This window comes from Rhinichthys klamathensis, unplaced genomic scaffold (genome assembly GCF_029890125.1).
Source record: "Rhinichthys klamathensis goyatoka isolate OS25496 unplaced genomic scaffold, OSU_Roscu_1.1 h1tg000180l_1, whole genome shotgun sequence".
NCBI lineage: Eukaryota > Metazoa > Chordata > Actinopteri > Cypriniformes > Leuciscidae > Rhinichthys > Rhinichthys klamathensis.
In genome coordinates, this window is record NW_026606708.1 from 2,961,986 (window position 1) to 2,984,807 (window position 22,822).

Below are 22,822 nucleotides of genomic sequence, written 5' to 3' on the forward strand. Positions count from 1 at the left end.
TGAATGGCTTTGAATTGTTTTAAACAGAGCTGTGGCAGTCAGTATATAAAGCGATGGAGAAGCAGAATGATGTGGAGGTTCTTGAGATGGAGTCGGGTGCAACAGAAGCGATCGCGGAGTCTCTCTCATTCCCAGAGGTGTACCGCATGATTCAAGCTGGGGAGGAGGTTCCTGGACTCCAAAAGCTGGAGATCAAACCTTGTCATGATCAGCCCACGGTTTCTCAGATGCCCAGAAAGTCAAAACCATGGGAAAAATGACTTTTTCCTAATAATAAAACATGGACTGGTTTACAAAACATATTGGTTATGCAAACGTAGTAAAAACTGTGTTTGCTTTGCAGTATATGACTTTAATACATGGTACATGCACAGCACACATAATGCAAAATAAATCGTGCTTTAAGAAACTGCCTAACTTTGTCAGATTTAGCATAATAGTGGTACTTGCAGTTTAACAGCTTTGGCCAGTTAAGATTAATTGAGGGCTATGTCACCCAACTCAAACCCTCTCATGACTGTTAAGCAGTTCCTCATGTGTTTGTAAAGGGAAATGCAAAAGGTTGACACACATCCTGCTTCAGCGCTTATTAGAGGAAGTGAACTTCACTCACAACTGGTCAACAAGCAGTCAAATGTACAGATCAGAAACTAGATAACAGCAAAAGTTCTGGAGTATACCAATACTCTGGTGGAACTACAAAATGAATGGATCAGAATGGCTTGCTCAAGTTTGAATGCAATACCTGGTTTTGTTTACTCATAATTGGCAAGTCAGACCTCAATGGACTGCTTTATACAAACAGCCTTTGATAAGTATTTATTTTTCATTCACAAAAATAATTTTGTTTTGATGGTCAATAAAAAAAATCTGAAAATTCAAGGTATAGAACTTCCCTGAATAAAAAGACATTCAAAAGTCAAAGTCCAAAATGATGGACCAAAGGCAAGTGCAGCAGAAATCAGCCAGTATGTGCATTTGAGAGTCCAACGGAGTCTTTTTTTTTTTTTTAAACCCTGATTGGTTAAAACTCTTCTGGTTCTGCCGCCTCATCCTCTGGAATTACAAAACCGTCCTGTTGAAAGATGGGGAAAATCACAGAACTGAGTGGGCTGATGAATGTTAAGTCTCAAACTATCTTTAAAAACAGTGATTTACACTTACGTCTGTGGCATAGAGAATATCCACAATCTTTTGCAGTGTAGGATCACCCTCACCCTCTTTCTCTTGGCAGATGAGTTCAATGTGTCTCAGTTTGCCAAAGTAGAAATCCCTTTCCTTTTCCATGTCAGCAATGGTGGTCTTCAGGTCATTTATCTGAAATTATAAAATGATTAACATCTGAACAAAGTGAAAATATAATGCTAAAGCCTTGATTTATTGTTTCGTGTAAAGTCTTACCATCTGAGTAAGTGCTCCTTTCTCTTCATCACCACCGCCTCCTCGCATTGCAGCTGGAGCCGTCTTTGGTGCTGTGGCTGAACGCTGTGGAGCTGAACATCAACAGGACATCCATCACCTTGTTATACATGCTTGTCAAACTGCCTTAAGGATAAGGGTTAATTCCAGCATCAAATTTGCTTAATTGACGAATTCTTAAATATTTTTTTTCACAATTTTAAAGCTGAAATGATAATAATAAAATATTCCACCAATAAGTGCTGTAGCCCCAAAAGAGAACAGCATGACTGTTGTTTTGAAATGTGCAATACTTCGACATTTACCATAATCACCATAATGTGAATGAGAAAATACCCAGAGGTGAATCAGCCTAGTTAGTAGAACAGGTTAGGTGAACAGACAATGTGCTTTAACTAAACTAACTGGTAGTTCTCAACATCTTACCAACAGGGGCCATTGGCTTGACTGCAGGTGTGATGCTTGTGTCTGAAGTAAACAGAAAAATCCATGCACAGGCAACGTAAGGCTCCAGCCATTCTCCAACATGTAAAAACAGCTAAAGCATGTACAACTGGCCCACTGGTGCATGACTTTGTCACACCCACATATTCTGAGGTCATAATCCATAACAGCTGCAGCTGCCATGCACCTGTTATCATTAGGACAGCTAGCTTCCGACAATAACGCTAGTCCCACATACTTCGAAGAGGACTATATGAACCCAAAAAGATTGATGCTGATAATTGTTCATTAAAAATTATTAGTATCCATTAAATATTAGTAGGTGATTTATGCATGCTATTTTCCCCTTAAGGATATGCCAAAAAAGGCTGCAATGGTATTGAGAACTACCTGTTTGTTCTCGCTCCTTACCTGAGCTAGGCTTCCTTGGCTTGTTAGCCGTGGCTGCTGCTGAACTCGGATTGCCAGCCATTTCTTGTCCCTGTCGAGCGGCCACCGGATCATATTCCTTCCCATCATAGTTTGCGTCAAAGAACTTCTTAAACCACTGCACAAACTCAAAGTTGTCTTGGAACTTGCCCTTTATAAGCTTGTCAACAGGAATGATCTAAAGAGATGAAAGATGTCAAAATAACAAGCCAATAAGGAATTACACTTTACACATTGTGCATCATGAATATATTTTGTGTAACAAAACGGAAAACACGATTTGTGTGCTAAAAAAATGTGACTGGTTGACATACTTTGCTAACACCCATCTTTTTGAAACTGGCTTGAATAAGTTTGAAGTTGTGGATGAATTCATGCTCAAGTTTGGCCTGGAATTTCACTTTCTTTAGTGGAATACAGGATGGGAACAGCATGTCCATGAATTGACAGTAAGCAGCACCTTAAAACACATTAGTAAGACAGTCAGCAAATAATACATATAAAATAAAACATAATATAAAATATTTTTTAAAAAGTCATGCAGGTCCCAACCTAGAAAAAAAAGAAAGGAAAAAAAACTCACCCCCCACCCCCTCCACAGTACTATCTTTGTTCATTCCCTCACTAATGTGACCCAGATATTGACACAAACTTAGTATGCAAATAACAGGTCATGTCATTCTATGACATCCCACTATTTCTATACAATCGTTATGGTCAAAATACAAACTGGGCTTTATGTTTATCTCAGATACCCCGTCAGTACTTTAATGATGCTCAAGTTGGGAGTAAGAAGTGAAAGAACCAGACAGCTGGTCACTGACCTGAGCACAGTTGCTCGATCTTGGCATGGCTCATCTGTAAAGACTCGTTTATCCATGTGAGCATCTCATGGCGGCTGAGGTTTTCACCCGTCCCTGATGTCGAGAACACGTTCACAGCCATGGCTCAGACAAAACCAATTATTTAAAGCTGATGGAGAAACTTTTCCGCTGAAGTTGCTATAAAAAGAGGTTGAGTTAAGAGTTCAGGCTCATTTCCTTAAACATACATTCACACCCATTAGCCCATCTACATCATCTTTACTTCCTACTTAATATCACTTCAATGTGTGGCTGTATATTTATATCCATCTAACGTTAACGTTATGAGTTTCAGGTCTGAATCGAGCACATTAACGATACATATGGAACAAAAATGGGGTAACTTAACGTTATTTGTCTTAAAGTTTGTCTTTAGTGAATGTTGTATGATGCCTATTGAACGCTCTGCTTTAATGTAAAACTAGATGTAAACTAATCTGTCAGAATTATTAATCGATTATTCATTTAGTAAACGGTTGATGCTCTTGTAATAACCGTTGTCTTTTTAACTGTCGAACATTTAAATCACAACATTAAAAGGCAAGTATCGTCCTAAGTGAGCAAATCTACCATTAAAGTACAGTTTTTCAGTGTTTCTGTGTCACAGATCAAATCAATGCTTTTATCTTACATTTGGTTCTGAAAGTCCAAACTATGATGGGATGTAAGTGAACCGGGCTGTAGTTTCACCGGCGTGTCCCGTTCGTAAAGTACCGCTTCTGCAGCAAGCTGGAAAATGGGCTGCAAGTCTGCAACCACAGCAGAAGCTTACTAACTAATCACAGATGTCAAAATAAAAGTCATCATCCAGCTATATCAAACATAACTAAATACTGCCGTCCTGTCAAAATAAAAGTAACAGTCAACTAAATAAAAGCCACCATTAAACGAATTAAATATATAACAAAATGTAAAGTTTAAATCATTCTATAACTCTTTTGGTAAATTTATATACCGCATGTATAAATATCCAATTTTAAGCTACATTTATTTTGCGGGTTTCTTTTTTTTACCAGTCTTTTGAATTAATACATTTATGCTTTATCAAACAGGCAAGTTTTAGAGCAATATGTAGTCAATAAAAAAAAAATATATATATATATATATTATATATAGTCAGTAGTGAATGTATATGTGTGTATATATACACTTGTGACTACACTTTTTAAATTATTTCTATTTTCCATGACTTTTCTAAGCCCACACATAATTTAAAAAATTCCATATTTCCATTTTTTTCCCCAAGACTGTTATTTTTTATCATTTTTATTTAGGTTATCGGTTCTATTAACTTATCTGTTAAACTAAATTAGACATTTTTCAAATACTTCATTTCTCACTTCTAAGCACATTACTAAACTAGCAACCTAATAGAAAAATATTTAAGTCAAAGCGAGTAGAAATCACATTTAATCTGGAGGACTGAATGTTTGTTGGTTGATGAAACACTTCAAATAGCATATCAATTGAAACAAAAGACAGATACAAAGGGTTGGTGAAATTTATTTTTCATCACTGATGTTAGTACAAGCATGGAATATTAAAGTTAGGCAAGCAGACTATAGCAAATATCAAAAGCTATTTAAACAAAACCTGTCTTGTCAATCATCAGTTCAAGAAAAACATCCTAGAACTACAGACATTTCATTTAGCACCAGAAGACATGGGTTTTGAAAGACCCATTCGACAGAAAAACAGAGGTATTAAGGGCAATTCCAAGGATACAAATATATAGTATATTCTGTTCACAAAGTATTGAATAAAAATAATCAGTGTTACATTAAAAATCATTCTATGAGGTCCTATGAGGCCTGCTGGTGTTGAGAAGACCTGAGGGAGTTATTTCTAACGAGACAATACTGCACCTCAAAACTACACACAGACCGTCATTTCACAACAATTACATATAACACAACACAATTCTTACTGGGATTTTCTAAAACTTTGCTACAAGTAGACATCCAAAATGAATCAAGACATGTAATCCAGTTACTGATCTTTCACAAAAGCTCACACATACACCTCAAGCTGGCCCATGCCGTACTCAAATTTAATCAATCGCAAGTTTCAGTCAGTTGGTATCATGTTTAAAAAAAAAAAAAACTTTGACCAATGACAAGGTCAGAACCACAAACACAACTATCTGCATAATGCTGAAAACACATGATTAACAACTAGAAAGAAAACAATTTATACACATTCTGAAGAACCTAATTTTTCAATGACCACAATGGAAAGCGAAATGTATTCTGAGACTTTTCAATGGTTAGATACAATTTAGACACTTGCACCCTTTAATGTAATCTGAAGTCATGCCAGTTAAAATCATTTAAACATTTGTCCTACAAAAACATATAGCCTATCCACTTGTAGGCACTTATTATTTAAGCCCTTGCTCACATTGCATCATGTTCTACAAAAAGGCCTCATAGTTAATGCAGTGACTAACTCTCAGATAGATATTGAGGTATGCTAAATCCTTACTAAAGACAACACTAAGCAATGCTGCAGTGACCACAGTTTTAGACCATCAGCTCAAGGCCAACAGTTTTAAATCAGAAGTGCGTACAGGTAACAAATGGGGTAAAAATGCAAACTGAACTGAAGTGTTGCAACCTTAATTCTAAGGGTTGATGACCTGTTTATTGTAAAATGATGTGATAGTATGGTCTAAAATGCTAGCTCAAGGCAAAAAAGTAGTCCTAAAAATGTTTGATCACACAGCAAATTGTGTTAACATTAAAAAGTAAGGAGAAAAAAAAAGCTAAAACTTTAGAAGGCATCTCAACTCAAATCTACCAACAGCCCAAGGCTTTCACTAAACTATAATTGCACAGACAACATTTGTGCTTCTGAATACATGGTGTACATGATGTATGGGTTGCATGTATTCCTATAATCAAAATGCAAGTCATCTATGGTGTGCATGAACATTCTTTTCAATTAAATAAATGATACTAAATAGGAAAACATTTAAGTTTTGACTTAGTACAGTTGTCCAGTGGCCAAACATTCTACGTTATAAAAACAGCCCCGTGGAATGACAACATGTCCAATCATTATGAAAAAAGTATGTAAATGTTTAACAACAGGACATGTTTATTCCTAAACGAGGAAAAGTTCTGATGTAAAAATGTGATATAAAAAGCTGACATGTTAAAAATGGATTTAGATAAACTAGACAGAACTAATATTAATTTATTCATTAAATTATAAATAGGCATTCCTCCAGACAACGAACCAATCACAGAATGGCACTGAGGTAGTGGGTGGAGAATCGTGTGGCTCTCTTCAGCATTAAATCACTTTAAAAGCACTCAAGTTAAAAATGACAGTACTTATGATGTTCGAAATATGATCCAAAAGTGTCTGTGCATTCCAAGGATCACTGTTCAGGATAAAACACTTTTAAAAAACAGAACAGATTTTTTTTTAAATGCAACATTAAAAATGAAAATATTCTGTGAGGTCAGAATCTGCAGAAACCTTAAAAACAAAAATCAAATTCATTTATCAGAGAGATTTGATTTGGACCTTCCAGTGCCAGAGGACGGCTTTACTCGCAAGCAAAGTAATCCTTTAGAGGGGCAAAGAGGTGTCGGATCACGGGAACACTCCAGGACCGCCCAAGGACTTTCTGTCTCTGTCCCCGCCCCATATTATTCACATCTGTGTAATGCTTTGGGAACCCAAATATTCTGAAAGTGCAGGCAGGAATAAAATATCAGTCATTTTGTCAAAATCAACATTTATGCAGCCTTTTAAACAAACCCACTGACTTACTGTATGCAAACCTGACAAGGCCAAAATTTGAGTAAAATGTAATTTAAATATATAAATAAATAGATAGATATCTGACCTCTCCATTTCAGTGCACCAAAGGTAGTCCTCTTTTCCATTCATGGTGACCGGTAGAGGTCCCATCTTTCCTTGTTTGATGGAGTTGGACTTGGTGGTAATAGTGCGAACTTTGTTGAACTGATGATACAGTTAAAAAAGGCATTTTATCAAATCATTTGTTAAAAGGAAAGAAATGCATCTTAATTGGTTTTGACGATTCTAACATCTTAGTTGTGCCTAAATTTGTGGCACCTTCTAAGACTAATATAAGCAGTAACTTGTGCATTTCTTTCATTTCATGTGTAAAACATTAACTTTTCAGTCAGAAGATACAATAAATCCGTTTACCATTGCAGTTCGTCCGACCTCCAGGCAGTCCTGCAGATCTACGTTATCAGTCAGTGAAGTAGCAAGTGGTCTAAAAACACAAAATCAAGTCTTCAGTCACATTAATCTGTGAATTAATCCATCTATTACTGAACACGCATAAACTTCCATACTTGGAAAAGTTATGCTTGTGTTTTAAAGGTATGTGTGATTGTGTGCGCGCATTTATACCGGTTCATTCCAGGTAAATTTCCCCAGAAGTAACGCGCCCTGTGGGCTGGGCTTACTTTCACAGCATCAATCATCACAGGATTACACTGGAAACAGATAAATGCATGAGAATTTATAACCATCAAAAATAGTAACATGCTCATCTCAGTGAAAAGGAATTCTGCCTCAACAGCATGTATAAATGTATGGTATGAAAGATTTCCCCACACAGATTTTGCATTGAGTTTAAGTTCAAACAGAAAGCTGCTTGGTTTGAAAGTGACTTGTGTGTGAGATGAGCTTCATACATCGCTACAATATTGACAATGGTCCTTTTTTGCCCAAGAAAATTCCCCCGAAATTTTAGCTTAATGTGTAAGCCTGAAGAAAAAAAAAAGTTTTTACCTCCAAGAAACGGCAGATATCAGCCTTGTCGTGGGCACTCATCGCTACAACATTCTCAAAGAGCCAGAAAAATGGGCGATCGTCATCCTCTTTTGGCCTCATCATGGTTAACATGCGGTAATATTCAAAGAACAGCCGACCTGTGCCTTCTAAAAGAAGACAAGAGCAAAAAAATTAAACAAAATAAATTACTTTTTTATAATTAGGTTATATCTTTTGACGCAAAAGACCAAACTCAGATGTACCTAAAACTTCACAATTCTGTTCAATTTTAATTCTGTTAAATTCTCTCTTACCAAAAAGACCTTTTCTGGCTGGATTCACCATGGACAGGTCATTACACGGACTTCCACCGATCAGGAGGTCAAATGGCCCCCACTCCGCCAGCTACAAAATGGTGACAACAGGGAACTTTAAAAGGGATCTCGTCACAGTGACAGCCTTTCACTCTTGCAGATACGAGAAAGAGTGTTTTTAAAATAGCAAAGTTTAGCCGTTAAAGGAGAACTCCGGCGCAAAATGAACCTCGGGTGTAATAACACATTGGTACAGACTAAATCGTTCCCTGAGATTTGTTTTCATGATAATCGAATATAAAGAGTTTTATCTCTAAAAACAGTTTAGCTTATAACGCTAGTATATTGGGCATCGAGTAAGCAAAAAGAGATCGCTAGTTAATACCATTAACAAGGCTGAAATTAGCCCCACACTAACACGTTAGCATAATGAGTGTCCTTACATGCAAACCGAAGCATTGAGAACTTTGTAAGTGTATAGACAGTTTAATAAGAACATACTTTACACAGACAGTACAGTTAGCGCATACAGACAGGACCCATCTTGGAAAACAGTCTCGATCAATCGAACCACGAAGGTGAGCGAACAGTACGTGTAGATATTGAAGATAAGATAAATTATATTTATTTTTTTATTTTCTCTGTTGCGTTCAGTGCTTCTCTTATGCGCTCAGTGCTTTCTTCCGGAAACAACGGACCATATGAGATTCCAAGTCACAGTTCAGCTCACATATCACCGTGTTCGTGGTTTGACTGATCGAGACTGTTTTCCAAGATGGCTGCTGTCTGTATGCGCTAACTGTACTGTCTGTGTAAAGTATTTTCTTATTAAACTGTCTATACACTTACAAAGTTCTTAATGCTTCGATTTGCATGTAAGGACACTCATTATGCTGCCGTGTTAGTGTGGGGCTAATTTCAGCCTTGTTAGTGGTATTAACTAGCGATCTCTTTTTGCTTACTCGATGCCCAATATACTAGCGTTATAAGCTAAACTGTTTTTAGAGATAAAACTCTTTACATTCGCTTATCATGAAAACAAATCTCAGGGAACGATTTAGTCTGTACCAATGTGTTATTACACCCGAGGTTCATTTTGCACCGGAGTTCTCCTTTAAAATCTGGTTATGCATCAAATTCCTTAAACTACTTTAATTAAATGTCTATGAAGAATGTGAAATAGTTAATAGTTTATGCGATAATGCTCTATACGTACATGCTTCCTTGTGATGGTCCGGACATCCTTCACATATTCAATCAAGCCCTCATGTTTGATCATCCCGACTGCAATGGAGTCTTCACAGATCTCAGAGGCAATGTAGCGGTCTAACTTAAAGCCCAGGTCTTTTAAAACCAGATAGCCTACAAAAAAAAGAAAGAAAAGACGCAAGAATGAAATTATGAACTCCCACGATGCATTGTCATTGCACAAACCTTAAGGTAAACAAAGTAAAAAAACAATAAGTGCTGTTTTGCAAAAATCAAAAGAAAAATTGTTGAAGAATATACTGGCATTATGACTGATTTTATATTTTTGGCTGTAAATATTCCAGTAATTTTGAAGTGAGCAGACCTGTTGCAATCCCATCAAACAGGGAGAGGACTCTGATTGGACGACGCTGACGAGCTGGAATAGAAGGATACACTCGGTGTGGCTCCTAAACCAAGGACAAAAACAGTTTTCTTTGTATTAATACACCATTCTGCTTTTAATTGATTATTTAATTCAGCCAGGATGCATTCAATTGAAAAATGGACAGTAAAGTATTTTACATTGTTACAAAAGATTTTTAAATGTAACTGTTCTTTTGCATTTTCTATTCATCAAAGAATCCTAAAAAAAATAACCAGTCTTCACAAGAATATTAATTTCTTGAGCACCAAGACAGTATATTAGAATGATTTCTGAAGGATCATGTGAAACTGAAGAATGGAGAAATGGCTGCTGAAAATTCAGCTTTGTCATCACAGGAATTTTCAAATAGAAACCAGTTCTTTTAAATTGTAACAGTATTTCAATGTTAGTTGTTTTGTATTATTGATCAAATAAAATGCAGCATTCGTGAGCATTAGAGGCTTCTTTTAAAAGAATCGAACCAACTTTTGAATGGTAACGTTAATCGCAAAATACGAATTGGACTAGATGGAACACAAGATGCAAATGGTGCCACTGGGGTATAGAGTCCGTATCTCTTTCTTTATACAAATTGGACTACTTGGATATCTAACACAAGGATAAGATGGACACTCACAAATTCAAAGGCACTGTTATTGGCGAAATACTCCTGGACACGAACACTCCAGTCAGGCCTGAGCTTGAGCACACCATAGCACTTTGAGGGCAGGCAAATGTAACAGCTCCATGGGTCAACCTCCTTCAGCTTTTCGAATGTCCCCGGTCCCACCAACACATTCAGACAGTCTTTACAGAAACATCTGAACAGAGTGAAAAAGACAGTAAAACAACCTGTTTTGATGGTTAACATGACATTAAGGTTTAAGTTAGAGCAAGTTTGAGTTCAAACCTGCAGCAGCTGGCATTTCCACAGAGAATGACCTCTTGTCCAGCACAGCACACAGTGCAGTATGACTGATAGCCATCCTCATCATACCTGTACAGCGTCTCTGTAAAGTTCTCCTACACAAATACACAATAGTACATGGAAAATGACATTCTGGCCAGCAAAAGCAAGTAGCATATACATTTTGTGATTCAGTACTAAAAAGATAAGACAAGATTTGAATCACACCTTGCACTTAAAACAAAGGCTTCCTTTGAAGAGAGGATGGATAATTTCAACGTTGTCAGTTCCACAGGACAGGCAGAAATCTGGGGAAAGAGTCATGGGAACAGACATTCAGTATAATTATCTTGCAATTGATTAAAAATAAAGGACTGAGCGATAAGAATTGTCCCAAAGGCAAAACTAAGTCAAAATAAAAAGAAAGGTATGATTTATTGTGGTGGCAGCTGTAAAAATATACACGGTGCACATGCAAATTTAATCTAAAGAGATCTACAGCTTTTGACCAATGAATTGACATGCCTATTCTTAGTGTTTAATTAATAAATGTAATATTTTACATATATATATATATATATATATATATATATATATATATATTCATTTTTTGTAAAAAAGCCATTTTAATTAAATAGTTTAAAGCTGGCCATAACTATATTTCCACAATTTTCCTACTACCTTTTATTAATTCCCATAATGTTGCCAGGCTGGGAAAATCACAATTTGATCATTCCCTTGCATTTCCAGGTTTTCTGATTGGCCTCGTAGGAAAAACTATCATTTAAATTATTGTTGAGCCCTGAAATAGGCAGCTTTAATAATTATTTTATTTCTATCATATTCATAAATTGAACTAAGACAAGTGACTCACCTTCAATCTTTCTGCCTTTAACGGTTACCTCATCGACCATTTGATCTGAGAAGAAAGGGAATAAACATGGGGTGGTGATGGCGCAGTGGATAAGACACATGCCTTTGGTGTGAGAGACCCGGGTTCGAATCCACTGTGAGACACCAATGTGTCCCTGAGCAAGACACTTAACCTCTAGTTGCTCCAGAGGCGTGCGACCTCTGACATATATAGCAATTGTAAGTCGCTTTGGATAAAAGCGTCAGCTAAATGAATAAATGTAAATGTAAATGTAAATGTACATGGGTTATGTCCTCTTTCCAAAATTATTTAAACACAGTTTTGTGTTAATGTTTTATGAGATGGAAACCTGATTTATGCTATTATGATTTATGCTAAGTTCTGGCTTCTATGCAGATTGATATAACTCACCTCTGGTGTACACCTGAGTTGATGGTCTGGATGGTCTGTTCTTGCAGACATACTTCCTCTTGGCTGGAGGCTGATAATCAGACACAGAGGAATCCGACTCAGTTTTATTACTGGTAGAGCTGTCTGTGAAACGGAAAAGCAGATGGAACTCTTGTTAATCAACCCAGATCATCTGTGCATAATCCAGATTTCTGATCAATGTGAAGTCACATTTTGAAGGCACACAATTATTGTATTTTTGTGACATATAATTTGTCACTTTTGATACTCTATGTTATTTGGTCTGTTTACACCTGGTCACTTCATGAGTTTTTTTGATCGGATAGCTATCTTAACGTGAAAAGATCAGGTGTAAACACCCTCCGAAGCACTTTCGTGACGGAATTAAATCCGATCACTCAAACCACTTAAAGGGATAGTTCAACCAACAAATGAAAATTAGCCCATGATTTACTCACCCTGAAGCCATCCTAGGTGTATTTAACATTCTTCTTTCAGACGAATACAATCAGAGTAAATAAAGGCCTTCTGAAGTGAAGCGATGCGTTTGTGTAAGAAAAATATCCATATCAATATCCATTACACGAACACATCGCTTCACTTCAGAAGGCCTTTATTAACACCCGGAGATGCGTGGAGAACTTTAATCATGAATAGATGCACTTTGATGGACTTCCAATGACATCCAGCCATTCACTGGCATTATAAAGCTTGGAAGAGCCAGGACATTTTTTAATATAACTCTGATTGTATTCGTCTAAAAGAAGAATGTCATAAACACCTAGGATGGCTCCAGGGTGAGTAAATAATGGGATAATTTTCATTTTTGGGTGAACTATCCCTTTAAGGAGGTGGTCTGAGACGCATTTCAGACGAAACCGGACACGTTTTAAATGCATCTGGTTGATAAAACAACATATGTAAATTTTATTCCTCCCGAAAATGTAAAAAAAATAAACGTGTAAGAGTGTGTTAAAGGCTATATGACATGTATACTGCAACACTCATTGCCGCAGACAAGTAGCTGAGTATCTCGGCAAGCCGACGTGCAAACTGCCGCAAATGAAAGAAGTCGCAGACCCTAAACACAAAATCATCCTCATTAAAAGTAGTGAGACTAAATTATCCTACCACTCTCTCTCCTATCACGGTCTTTGATCTTGAAATTAGCTGATAAATAAAATGCAGCTAATATCTGTTGCTTTCATTGACGTGAACTGTTAAATTTGAATATAGCGCGGGAATTGATCTAAAGATCGGATTTAAATGTTGCAGAGACACATTTAAGTGCCCATGTGTAAATGGCAACATTTTAACAAATCAGATAGCTATTTGATCACAACACATGAAGTGACCAGGTGTAAAAAGGCCCATTATAAACTTTCAAAATTGCTGTCAATTACCAATTGCTTTGTTTTTCCAATTACAGATATGTTTTAGATTTTGTACATACCTACAAGAGGCAAAAAGCCATCAGGACCCATGGGCTGGAAGCCTCCAAATGCCCAATCAAGCATTGCTTTCACCTCTTCCCCTTTCTTCTCCGGGGGGGGGAACGTTTTCCCACAGCGCTCACCCGCCAACTACACATGAACAACAATATAATGCAGTATTACAATAAGAATAAAATAAGAACTGGTACTCTATTTCCAACAGTAGTTGAGAAATGTTAAATAAGTATCTTTCCACTGTACCTCCAGGATTTGGTAGATAGCATTCTTGTAGGTAGGTAGACCTTCATAGGATTTACTACAAAAGCACTTTGCAAATGCAGAAAAGGGCAAAAGTCCCTCTGTATGTATCTAAGATTAACAAGAGAAGCATGCTTCAGTGTGAAATACTGGATCTTTTGAAGAATGCAGGAAAAAAATTCTAAAGAATAAAAACTAACCTCTGAAAACATGCCATCTCCAAACCACTCTACGCGCCTCATGGACACAGGAGGCGTCCTGCCCTTCCAGGCCACCACCAGTCCAGGCCACCAAGAGAAGCCCTTCACTTTTCCCCACACTAGCTCTCCAATGGCATAACCCTTCCCATCCTGCACAGAGAAACAATAAGTAAATGATATATACATTTATAACATGCATGTCACATTATATCAATTAAGAAATGACTGTACAAGCAGGATGAATATGACTTCAGCATGTAAGAGAAATTGTCAGAGCAATCAAAAGTAAACTAAAATAATATAATCATTTACACCCAGTATTCTATTTCAGATGCTCCAGCCACAATTGGACAGTGCCAAATCCAGCGTAAAAAGTTTCAATTGTTTTGTGATCACTCAAACCACATCCTGAGGTAATCAAAAGAATTCAGAGAACGTATGCAGTGACACAGATCATTTACTTTAGATACAACGTCTGTTAATGAATCCATGCAGATCATGTGAAACACACATCTGTAGTTACTTCATTTAGGTAATGTATGTCAAGTTAAGTCACCTTTATTTATATAGCACTTTTTTACGAGACAGATAGTTTCAAAGCAGCTTTACAGTGATAACAGGAAAATAATGTGACGATATTAAAGAAATTTAGAAACCTAGAAGAATTACCTGGTACGCTTGTTCTTTCTTTCCAGGTCTGGGGCTCAGTGTTGAATTCGATGCAGAAGAACGAGCATTGTTCTTCACCTACAATTAATACAACAGTTACTTTAAATTATGTATGCTGCCTTTGTGTCTCCCTAAAGTAAGTGCAATTAGACTGTAAACATTTTGTGTGGAAAACACAGACATAACACCCAGTTTTAAATGAAGCCTCTGCGGATCTGTCTGTATGCAAGCTTCCACAATGCTAAAAGTCTCATGAAACATGAAGTGATTAACTTTATAATCATTTGTAAATGTTACCCCATGTAAAGATGTGTATTCTTCATACACAAGCATTTCGGTCTTTCTTATGTATGTTAGTGTGTAAGTCCAGCATGCATAACACTGCACACAATGAATTTAAATTTATTATAAAAAGCACTTTTCACAATACATATTGTTCCAATGCAGCATAATGAAAATAAACAAGAAACTATTTAAAGATGATACCATGGAAAAGATGTTATGAATGTTAGCACTGAAATTGCAGAGGAAAAAGCAGACAAGGACACAGCTACAGCAGGAACATAAGATGAAGACTCAAAAGACTAATCTACCAGCCAGAAAAGAAACCACAGGGCTCATGCACACATTCATGAAGCAGCATCTATTGCTTATGAAAACAGCTCAATGTAATACAGAGAGCATGAATGGGACGAAACTGAAAGGCGGACACTCTACACCCGCGATAGGCCAGACAGAGCACTGAATCTTGACCTGGGCAGGTACATACCGCCTCTGGCTTGCTGTCCTTGTCTGGGGTCGCTGGTTTGCTCCAGGTGCCAGCACCGGCCTGAAAGACTGTACGTGCCAGTGGTTTCTGCCGTAAGCTGCTCTCCCAACCGAATATTCCTCTAACAGAGCCCTATAGACCCATACATATGCATACAAATTACAAACACTGTCAACTCAGATCACATGACTCCTAGAGTAAAGTAATCAATAACAGGGCCCTAAAGTACAGATATGTAGAGAAGGAAAGAAAGAAGTTTAGTCAAGAGAGGTTAGTTTGATGATATGTTTGATGTGTTTGTGTGTACCGGTGCATTTTTTCCCACCCCTGTGATAACTAAAGTTGACCTAATCAGTCCTGGTTTGCTTCATCATCTCAAGAATACAATGTAAGATAGAATTCAGCTAAAGTATTCACTGCTCTGGGCATATTCAATTATGAGACTTTGGCAGAAAAGCTTGAACATTAAAACGTAATAATAGTGATAGACTGGTATTTTTACCAGGCCCGATCATCAGTATTGCTAATAACCATTCGTGCATTTCCCAGAATGTTGGTTTGCCCTTTATGTCAGTACAAGATCTACAAACAGTCTAGTCAAAATTTGACTACCATTCAAAAGTTTGGGGTCAGTAAGTTTTATTTTAAGGAAGTATTTCTTTGATTCAGCAAAGACACATTAAATAGATCAAAAGTGACAGATACTGTGCGTTTGAGCTTTATATTCATCAAAGGATCCTGAAAATGATCACAGTCTTCTAGAAAAAATATTAAGCAGCACAACCAGAGTAATGGCTGCTGAAAATTAATAGTATTTTAACAATATTACTGCTTTTACTGTATTTTCAATGAAATAAATGGAGCCTTTAAATATATATCATTTCAGTGTGTTCCATATACATAATTTTTTTTTTAGGTTGCGGGTTCGATTCTCAGTACAGGCAGGAAATGACTAAGGTACCCTTGAGCAAGGCACCTAACCCCTATCGCTCCACGGGCACCACAGCAAAATGGCTGCCCACGGCTCAGGGTGTGTGTGTCCACAGTTTGCGGTGTGTGTGTGTGTGTGTGTGTGTGTGTTCACTACTCACTACTTCTAATGTGTGTGCGTTAACTTGGATGGGTTAAATGCAAATTCTGAGTATGGGTTACCATATTTGGCCTTCACATGTCACTATTCTCTTCTCGGTATCAGCATCAGCCATTAAAACATACACATTGGTCTGCCCACTATTTACAACGACACTAAGGATTTAATTCCTTTGGTTAAAAACAAATCTGAAAACATTTAATAGTCGTTTCTCAGCCACAGTTGTTTTCCAGCTAATATTACCTCCTGTAATGTGTTAACGCCATCGTCGGCTCCATCTTTCTTTAAGTCCATTTCTGCAGGAAAATCAAATTTAAACAGTTAAATCGATAAGAACAGTCAGGTATGAATTTATCTATTTTGAGGTGCCAAAAAAAAAGTAACGCTAATAGCAACAATTAACATTATTTTGAGCACAGACAAATAGAGCATGTACATTTGTAATTTCAATGCAAAGGAGCAACTTTCTTGAGCATTTAGTGTGAAGCGGAGACAAAGGAAGAAAGTTCAGACCAACAGATGTTTGCCACCAGGAGAAGCGTTTGAGATTGTAAAGCATTATTCTATAGCTGCTCTAGAACCTCTTAAACTGGACATTTCATTCACACCTCTCTGACTGGTGATCTTCTCCAGTCGCACCACACACGGCTTCACTGCGCTCACTGAGTGTTGAACCGTCTCTGGAAAACAGCACATCGTTTCCATCAATCTAACCAGCCTCTGCTGGATCTGACTGGATAGAACTTTAACTGCACTACACAATCAATAATATAAATTTCAATTTGATAATTTCATTGTACTTACTATGTAAATTATTGGCACTAAATTAATCCATGACAATTCATTGGGAAATATAGTAATCTGTGGAGCACCATTTAGTAACAAAAAGCACCAGTGTTGATTACATGCAAGCCGAAAGATGTTTCTACAACTTCAAATGCTTGAATGATTTTGACAATGCAGATCCAGTCTTGCAGAGCTAGACATTTGGTTGTTGGCTTAAGGCTGGGTTCACTTTGCATCTTATTCTGGCCAAGAACCACACATTTAGCCGCTGTGCATAAGCTTCGTTACACACTATTAATGGATCTAGAAAACTTGAAAATATTGGGGCAGACTATTGTGGTCTTGGCAGTGACCACTGAGCTGCTTCTCACAATGAAGAATGGAAAAGCCATTGTCAGCCTTATCTGACATTGCTGATCCAATCTGATCCACACTTTTTCCGCAGCAACACAACTTTGAATATATCTTTCAGATTTAATGCCATGAACCTTGAAAAAAGTGGTAGCCCTTCCTATCGTAGTAGCCCTTACCTTGGTAGCATAATTTTGCGTTCAGATGGACTGATAAAAAAAAAACTGTGGCACCCGAAATTCAAAAGGTTACATTTTTATTAGATGGTCTGTATACATTTTTTATGTGGTTTTCTGCTGTGTAGGTTGATTTCCCCCCCCAGGTATGCCGACTATGTCAAAGGCTGAGAATATATACGTCATTCTCACTGTGAATCGTTTTGGTGCATTTGTTTCACCAGTGATTGTCTATACTTTGCCTTAAAAAAAAACAAAAAAACAAAAAAAACCTTTAGGACAACTTACCTGACGTGCTGCTTCTGGCTTTTTTCTTCATCCCATTTCTGATGGGTGAAATCTTAACTTCAGTTTGCTCTACGGATGAGTCGTCATTGGAATCCAGCTCCTTTACTATATCAGTGTCACTTTCACCTGAACTATCATCCCAATGAAGAGCATCGCCATTTTCAACAGCCTGTAAGTAAAACCATTTTGAACATGACAAAATTAATTGACACAGATAAATAAAACGACCATAGAGAGAGCTATAGATTGATATATAGACTTGTATTCTATACCTGGGCAAAGATCTTTTCTGCTTCAAGAGAAGGACAGGGCAAAACCAAAAGACAGAGGACAAGCCTCTTGAAAATAGATGCTGGGGGAAAAGCCTTGAGCACACCACACCAGTATCGCTCCAGAGAAAGGGTTGAAGATGAGTCTTCTTCATCCTCAACAAGCTGATACTCCAAGAACTCATCAGTGAGCTTGGCAGAATCCTCAGGTTTGGAGCAGATGCCAAATTGTACAGCAAGGTCAACTACATTCTTTCCTGTGATCTTTAACCTTCCCGCTGGGCTGAGGAGCTGTGAAATGCCCCTCAAGACACTTTCGCTCAGAGGGAGACTGTCAGCGATAGAGGTCGTAAGAGTTTTGTAAAACTTTAAAGACTCGTCATGAAATGCATTCAGGGAATCTGCCAGTTCCTCTTCTCTGGCAGAGATGAAGTCTTCTACCACACCACCCAGACTGAGCTCAGTAGCAGGAAGACAGAATGTTGAGTTCTCCAGGATGGTTGGGTCTCGTTCCTTCAGGTAGCGTATGACCGCTTGAGGGCGGAGAAAGCTGGAGGCATATGAACGTAGGAGCCCACTTGCTTCTCGAAGGATCTGGACAAGGTCAGCACGAACAGAGCCTTTGCTTTGTTGCAGGTGCTGCCCGAAGGCACGGAGTGGACCAAGAGCGTGATCCAGAAACATCAAGGTGACCCTAATTTTAGGGTTCTCCAACTGCGAACAAATATGCTTAGCTTTATCATTATTTTCATCACAGGAAGTGAAGTAAGATACCAAATCACTCCACATTCCAAGCATCCTTTGAACGAGCACACAAAACTCCTCACAACTGTGTGAAAGGGGTGCGCCGTTGTCTTTTAGTCCATTAATGCCTGCAAACAGCATCTTGAGGTTGTCATTGCTGGTGGAACAAGTGGAGAAGTGTGCGTAGATGTTGACAATAAGTTCATGAACCTGACTGGAGTAAGCCTTTAGGCCAGCATTGTAGGCAGAGTCAGGTATGCTGTAAAGTCCACCAAGATCAATCACCTGTGGGTTAAGCTTCCGAATTTGCAACACAACACTTTCTGAGGTCTGTTCCTGATCATTAACATAGAAAGCTACCATGTTGCTTGCAGGAAGTTCAAACTTTTGGAGGACATTGAGTAAACATCCGTCTGAAAGTCGTGAGTCGTCAGCCTGAAAGACATCAAGGAGACGGATACAGTACCTTGCTTGATTTTCCTCAAAAAAGCCCACGAGCACTACATGGCAGGAGGTCCTTTCTCCGCTCTCTACATCAAGTGGCACCTGCCCATATATGTAGATACAGAACGGGTTCAGCTTACAAGCAGAAACAATGTCCTTTGGATACTCTAGTCCGAGGATGTATTTTGCAGTACGTTGGGAGGCCTTGTTGATCCTTGAAGGTAAAATGGATAGGCAATGGGTTTGAATGAAAAGCAGCATGGTTTCACTACAGGAAATGGAGACATCAATCTGCTTTTTCCCAGATGAATTTAATCCTCCCAGCTCAAATTTCATATGCTTTTGAGTCTGCTGGTGTCGCTTCAGATCGTAAAAACCTGCGTGTAGGATGACATTATGGTCACACAAAGTGCAGTAAGCGCAGTTGTCTCCCAGATGACTGGCTTTGATCCATTTAAAGGTTCTTTGCCATTTAGGATCATAAGTCACAGGTCGCCTCCTTCCATTAAAATCATTGTCTTTGTCAGACTCGTCCCTTACTCTGCCTGTATAAAATGAAAAACAAGTTACATCAGTGAGTGTTACTGAGGCAAATTTTCTACTCATGACTGAGGGGAATAGAATTGAATAAAATAATTAAAAGTCTAATAAAAAAAGGGGAGGGGGGGAAAGAATAATTTAAATACAAAACTGAAATGACAATAATGGAGGCTTACCAGATTCATGTGGACTTTTCCAAGATTTTGGAGACTTAACAGCGTCATCTACATGTACAATATCCTGACCATTACGAGCTTCAACTGGGTTGTACTCCCTCCCTTGCCTCTCATTGGCATGGAAAAATTTCTTTAACCACTTCATAAAGGTGAAATTGGGTCTAAACTTTCCTGTAAGAAGCTCATTCACAGGGACTGACTGAAAGAAACATAAAAAATTGAGAAAGTCAATGTACTGTAAAGAGCTTGACAGACAACATACTGTAGTTCTCAGATTATGTTCTTATACAAGATTCACATTTAAATATCCATCATATAATTTCTGCAGCACGTATGGGATTAAACAGAATAGCAACAACATAAGGAAAATAAACAAATTTGCATGCATCATCTTACACATTCACAATTGTATATGCAGGAGGATTAATAGAATACATTATCTGACTAAATCTGACCTCTGTTATGCCTAATTTCTGGAAAGCTGCCTGCAGAAGACTGTAGTTCTGCATGAAATCCGAACTCTTTTGGGACTCAAACTTTACTTTGCTCATGTCAATGGACCCTGGGAAGAGCAAGTCTATAAGCTGGCAAAAACATGCACCTAAAAAAAGAATCATGTAATTCAGGTTAAAGCTGTTGTCAATAAGCAGACATTAACAACAAAACAGAAGAAAAAAAAATCAAAACAGTACCTGACCGACATTGCTCCACTTGAGTAAAGTTAGTGTGCAGGGTTTCGTTGATCCAGGACAGAATGTCATAGCGACTGAACTTGTCATCAGGGTTATTCGGGTCCAGACTAACATTTGTAGCCATCTTATGCTTTCATAATGCAAAACAAAAATATTTTTCTTACAAAATAACAATAGAACGTGAGACAACATTCAGATGCCATAAATCACAACCAAAGTAAATTTCATTGCACATTTGAGATCATAGAGAAGTGTTTGTTGTTTTATGTCTTACATTTCTTAGACCAGAGAGAGTAAGGTATGGCACTAAACCAGTAATAAAGCACATTTTGTTCACCTATCTAGTATTTATGGAAAAGACAAAGAGAGATAAGTCACATAAGTTAATAAGTCAAAGGGGTCCATCAACTCTTTGGTTACCACCATTCTTCAACATTCTTTTGTGTTCAGCAGAAGAAAGAACTTCATACAGGTTTGGAACAATTTGAAGGTGAGTAAATTATTTTTGGGTGAACTATCCCTCTAATATACAGAGGCGGCTGTAAGAAAGACATTTCTTGGTTAATTTTTCCAAGAAGCACTGTGGCACTATCAAAACATACTCATTACTCTTTCTTTTTTTTGCAGTTCCATTTGGTGATTACACTCAAGCTGTGGTTTTTGGTTGGAATTTGGCACTTCATTTATGACAGACCTGAATTAGACACAGCTTGATGACCATCCCTTTAAATCGTGATTGCACTTTTATTTGTTTTAACATCAGCAGGCCTAATTTGTTTAAAGCCAAAGCAGGACAGACAGGATAGGTGAGTCTCCATCCATGACCAATAGAACAGGATTTTTTATTTTCCTTTTCTCACTCTCCCTTTCATTCATTGAGTCTTCATCCCTTCTTTCTCTTTCATACATATTTTTTAATCTGTTTTGTGTGATTGTATTTCTCCTATTTCATCTTAAAATGCAGAAAAATAAGAAATAATGCAAAATGACTCTACATGAGATAACATAAAGTTGATAGAGATGCATAACAAAGTTTACTGAAAGTTTTTGCATTTTGAAGAAGCCTAACTAGTCTAAGTCATATTGCATTTCCTCAAAACTAAAAAGACTACAACCTCTATCTTGCGTCAGAGTGTTGAGTAAAACAACTCCTCCCCACTTTACGAAAATCTCGCGGGGTAATTTTTGCCGCGAATGCAGCGCGCTTATAAAGTAGCTTTCACTTTTACAGGTTAAACCTGTGACAACTTGATACACCGTGGATCGAAAACAATGTGCGCACGCAATCTAAATGAAAGTATGAAATAAACAAAACCGGTAGCATGCATTTAACGTTAGATGTTTAGCGGTTGATTTATTTGTGGAACGACGATGGAATTGTAGTGGTTCATAGCATTATAATTTAGTCGCTGACTCTTGTCTTTGTGAACCCTTTCAAAACAATTGGATTTACGCTACCGAAACAAATGTTTACAATTTGTGCGATTTTAACTTTGCAAGTCGCTTTAACCTAGACGTAAACGGCTAACATGCAATGCAATTTATGTTTGCAAATAACGTCAATTCAGTAAACACTTTTTCCATAAACCATATCCGCGTTCTCATTGTATTAAGACCGGTTCGGTTGCCTTTGTCAGTGTGTCTTTGTGTAGCTGTAATGGTCGCTCACATGAAGCGAAAACTGTAACGTTACGGGGCAATGAAACATAATACTGAAATCAGCAGAATCGTAACTCTCCACAAAATCTAATAAATCGAAACGTGCTTTTAAAAAAAATCAAGTATGTCCTACCTTATTTGTACCTTGGTCCCGGAGAACTCGCTACTCCCCAGTCTAGAAGGTAATTCCCAGTCAACCCCAGTGCCTTCCCCCAACATATGCAGTGTGCTGACAAGG

The 22,822-nt window shown here is 37.7% G+C and overlaps 2 protein-coding genes across 6 annotated transcripts; both read right to left on the reverse strand.

Moving 5' to 3' along the window:
• Window positions 1-285: 285 nt before the first annotated feature.
• On the reverse strand, window positions 286-3,924 carry mapre1a (microtubule-associated protein, RP/EB family, member 1a). 2 transcript variants are annotated; one of them, XM_056261051.1, is made up of 8 exons: window positions 3,787-3,924; window positions 3,117-3,293; window positions 2,607-2,752; window positions 2,275-2,470; window positions 1,846-1,887; window positions 1,402-1,493; window positions 1,165-1,317; window positions 286-1,075 (listed from the first exon to the last, which is right to left on the reverse strand). In XM_056261051.1, exons 2-8 carry the CDS (start codon window positions 3,235-3,237, stop codon window positions 1,025-1,027), a joined length of 801 nt encoding a protein of 266 aa, XP_056117026.1. In that variant the 5' UTR covers window positions 3,238-3,293; window positions 3,787-3,924; the 3' UTR covers window positions 286-1,024. The 2 variants fall into 2 exon arrangements, with proteins under 2 accessions (XP_056117026.1, XP_056117027.1); XM_056261052.1 differs by lacking the exon at window positions 1,846-1,887.
• Window positions 3,925-5,451: 1,527 nt separating this feature from the next.
• Window positions 5,452-22,822, reverse strand: dnmt3ba (DNA (cytosine-5-)-methyltransferase 3 beta, duplicate a). 4 transcript variants are annotated; one of them, XM_056261053.1, is made up of 25 exons: window positions 22,729-22,822; window positions 20,926-21,055; window positions 20,689-20,834; window positions 20,234-20,432; window positions 18,333-20,062; window positions 18,061-18,229; window positions 16,703-16,755; window positions 15,370-15,501; window positions 14,601-14,678; window positions 13,932-14,081; window positions 13,735-13,842; window positions 13,494-13,623; window positions 12,041-12,163; window positions 11,630-11,674; window positions 10,984-11,063; window positions 10,759-10,871; window positions 10,486-10,669; window positions 9,807-9,891; window positions 9,450-9,595; window positions 8,234-8,324; window positions 7,938-8,086; window positions 7,554-7,639; window positions 7,344-7,413; window positions 7,015-7,133; window positions 5,452-6,853 (listed from the first exon to the last, which is right to left on the reverse strand). In XM_056261053.1, exons 1-25 carry the CDS (start codon window positions 22,801-22,803, stop codon window positions 6,712-6,714), a joined length of 4,533 nt encoding a protein of 1,510 aa, XP_056117028.1. In that variant the 5' UTR covers window positions 22,804-22,822; the 3' UTR covers window positions 5,452-6,711. The 4 variants fall into 4 exon arrangements, with proteins under 4 accessions (XP_056117028.1, XP_056117029.1, XP_056117030.1 ...); XM_056261054.1 differs by lacking the exon at window positions 15,370-15,501 and adding an exon at window positions 17,068-17,139; XM_056261055.1 differs by having other exon boundaries at window positions 22,718-22,748.

What these genes read in the sequence shown, in the direction of transcription:
- mapre1a (XM_056261051.1), bottom strand. Translation starts at nt 3,237, where the DNA reads ATGGCTGTGAACGTGTTCTCGACATCAGGGACGGGTGAAAACCTCAGC. An exon ending in GCCAAGGAAGCCTAGCTCAG is followed by an intron (nt 1,888 to 2,274) that starts GTAAGGAGCGAG and finishes TGTTTACTTCAG; the next exon opens with ACACAAGCATCACACCTGCA. An exon ending in ATATTCTCTATGCCACAGAC is followed by an intron (nt 1,076 to 1,164) that starts GTAAGTGTAAAT and finishes ATCTTTCAACAG; the next exon opens with GACGGTTTTGTAATTCCAGA.
- dnmt3ba (XM_056261053.1), bottom strand. Translation starts at nt 22,803, where the DNA reads ATGTTGGGGGAAGGCACTGGGGTTGACTGGGAATTACCTTCTAGACTG. An exon ending in GCGTTAACACATTACAGGAG is followed by an intron (nt 15,502 to 16,702) that starts GTAATATTAGCT and finishes ATGGGTCTATAG; the next exon opens with GGCTCTGTTAGAGGAATATT. An exon ending in TGGCTTTTTGCCTCTTGTAG is followed by an intron (nt 12,164 to 13,493) that starts GTATGTACAAAA and finishes TCCGTTTCACAG; the next exon opens with ACAGCTCTACCAGTAATAAA.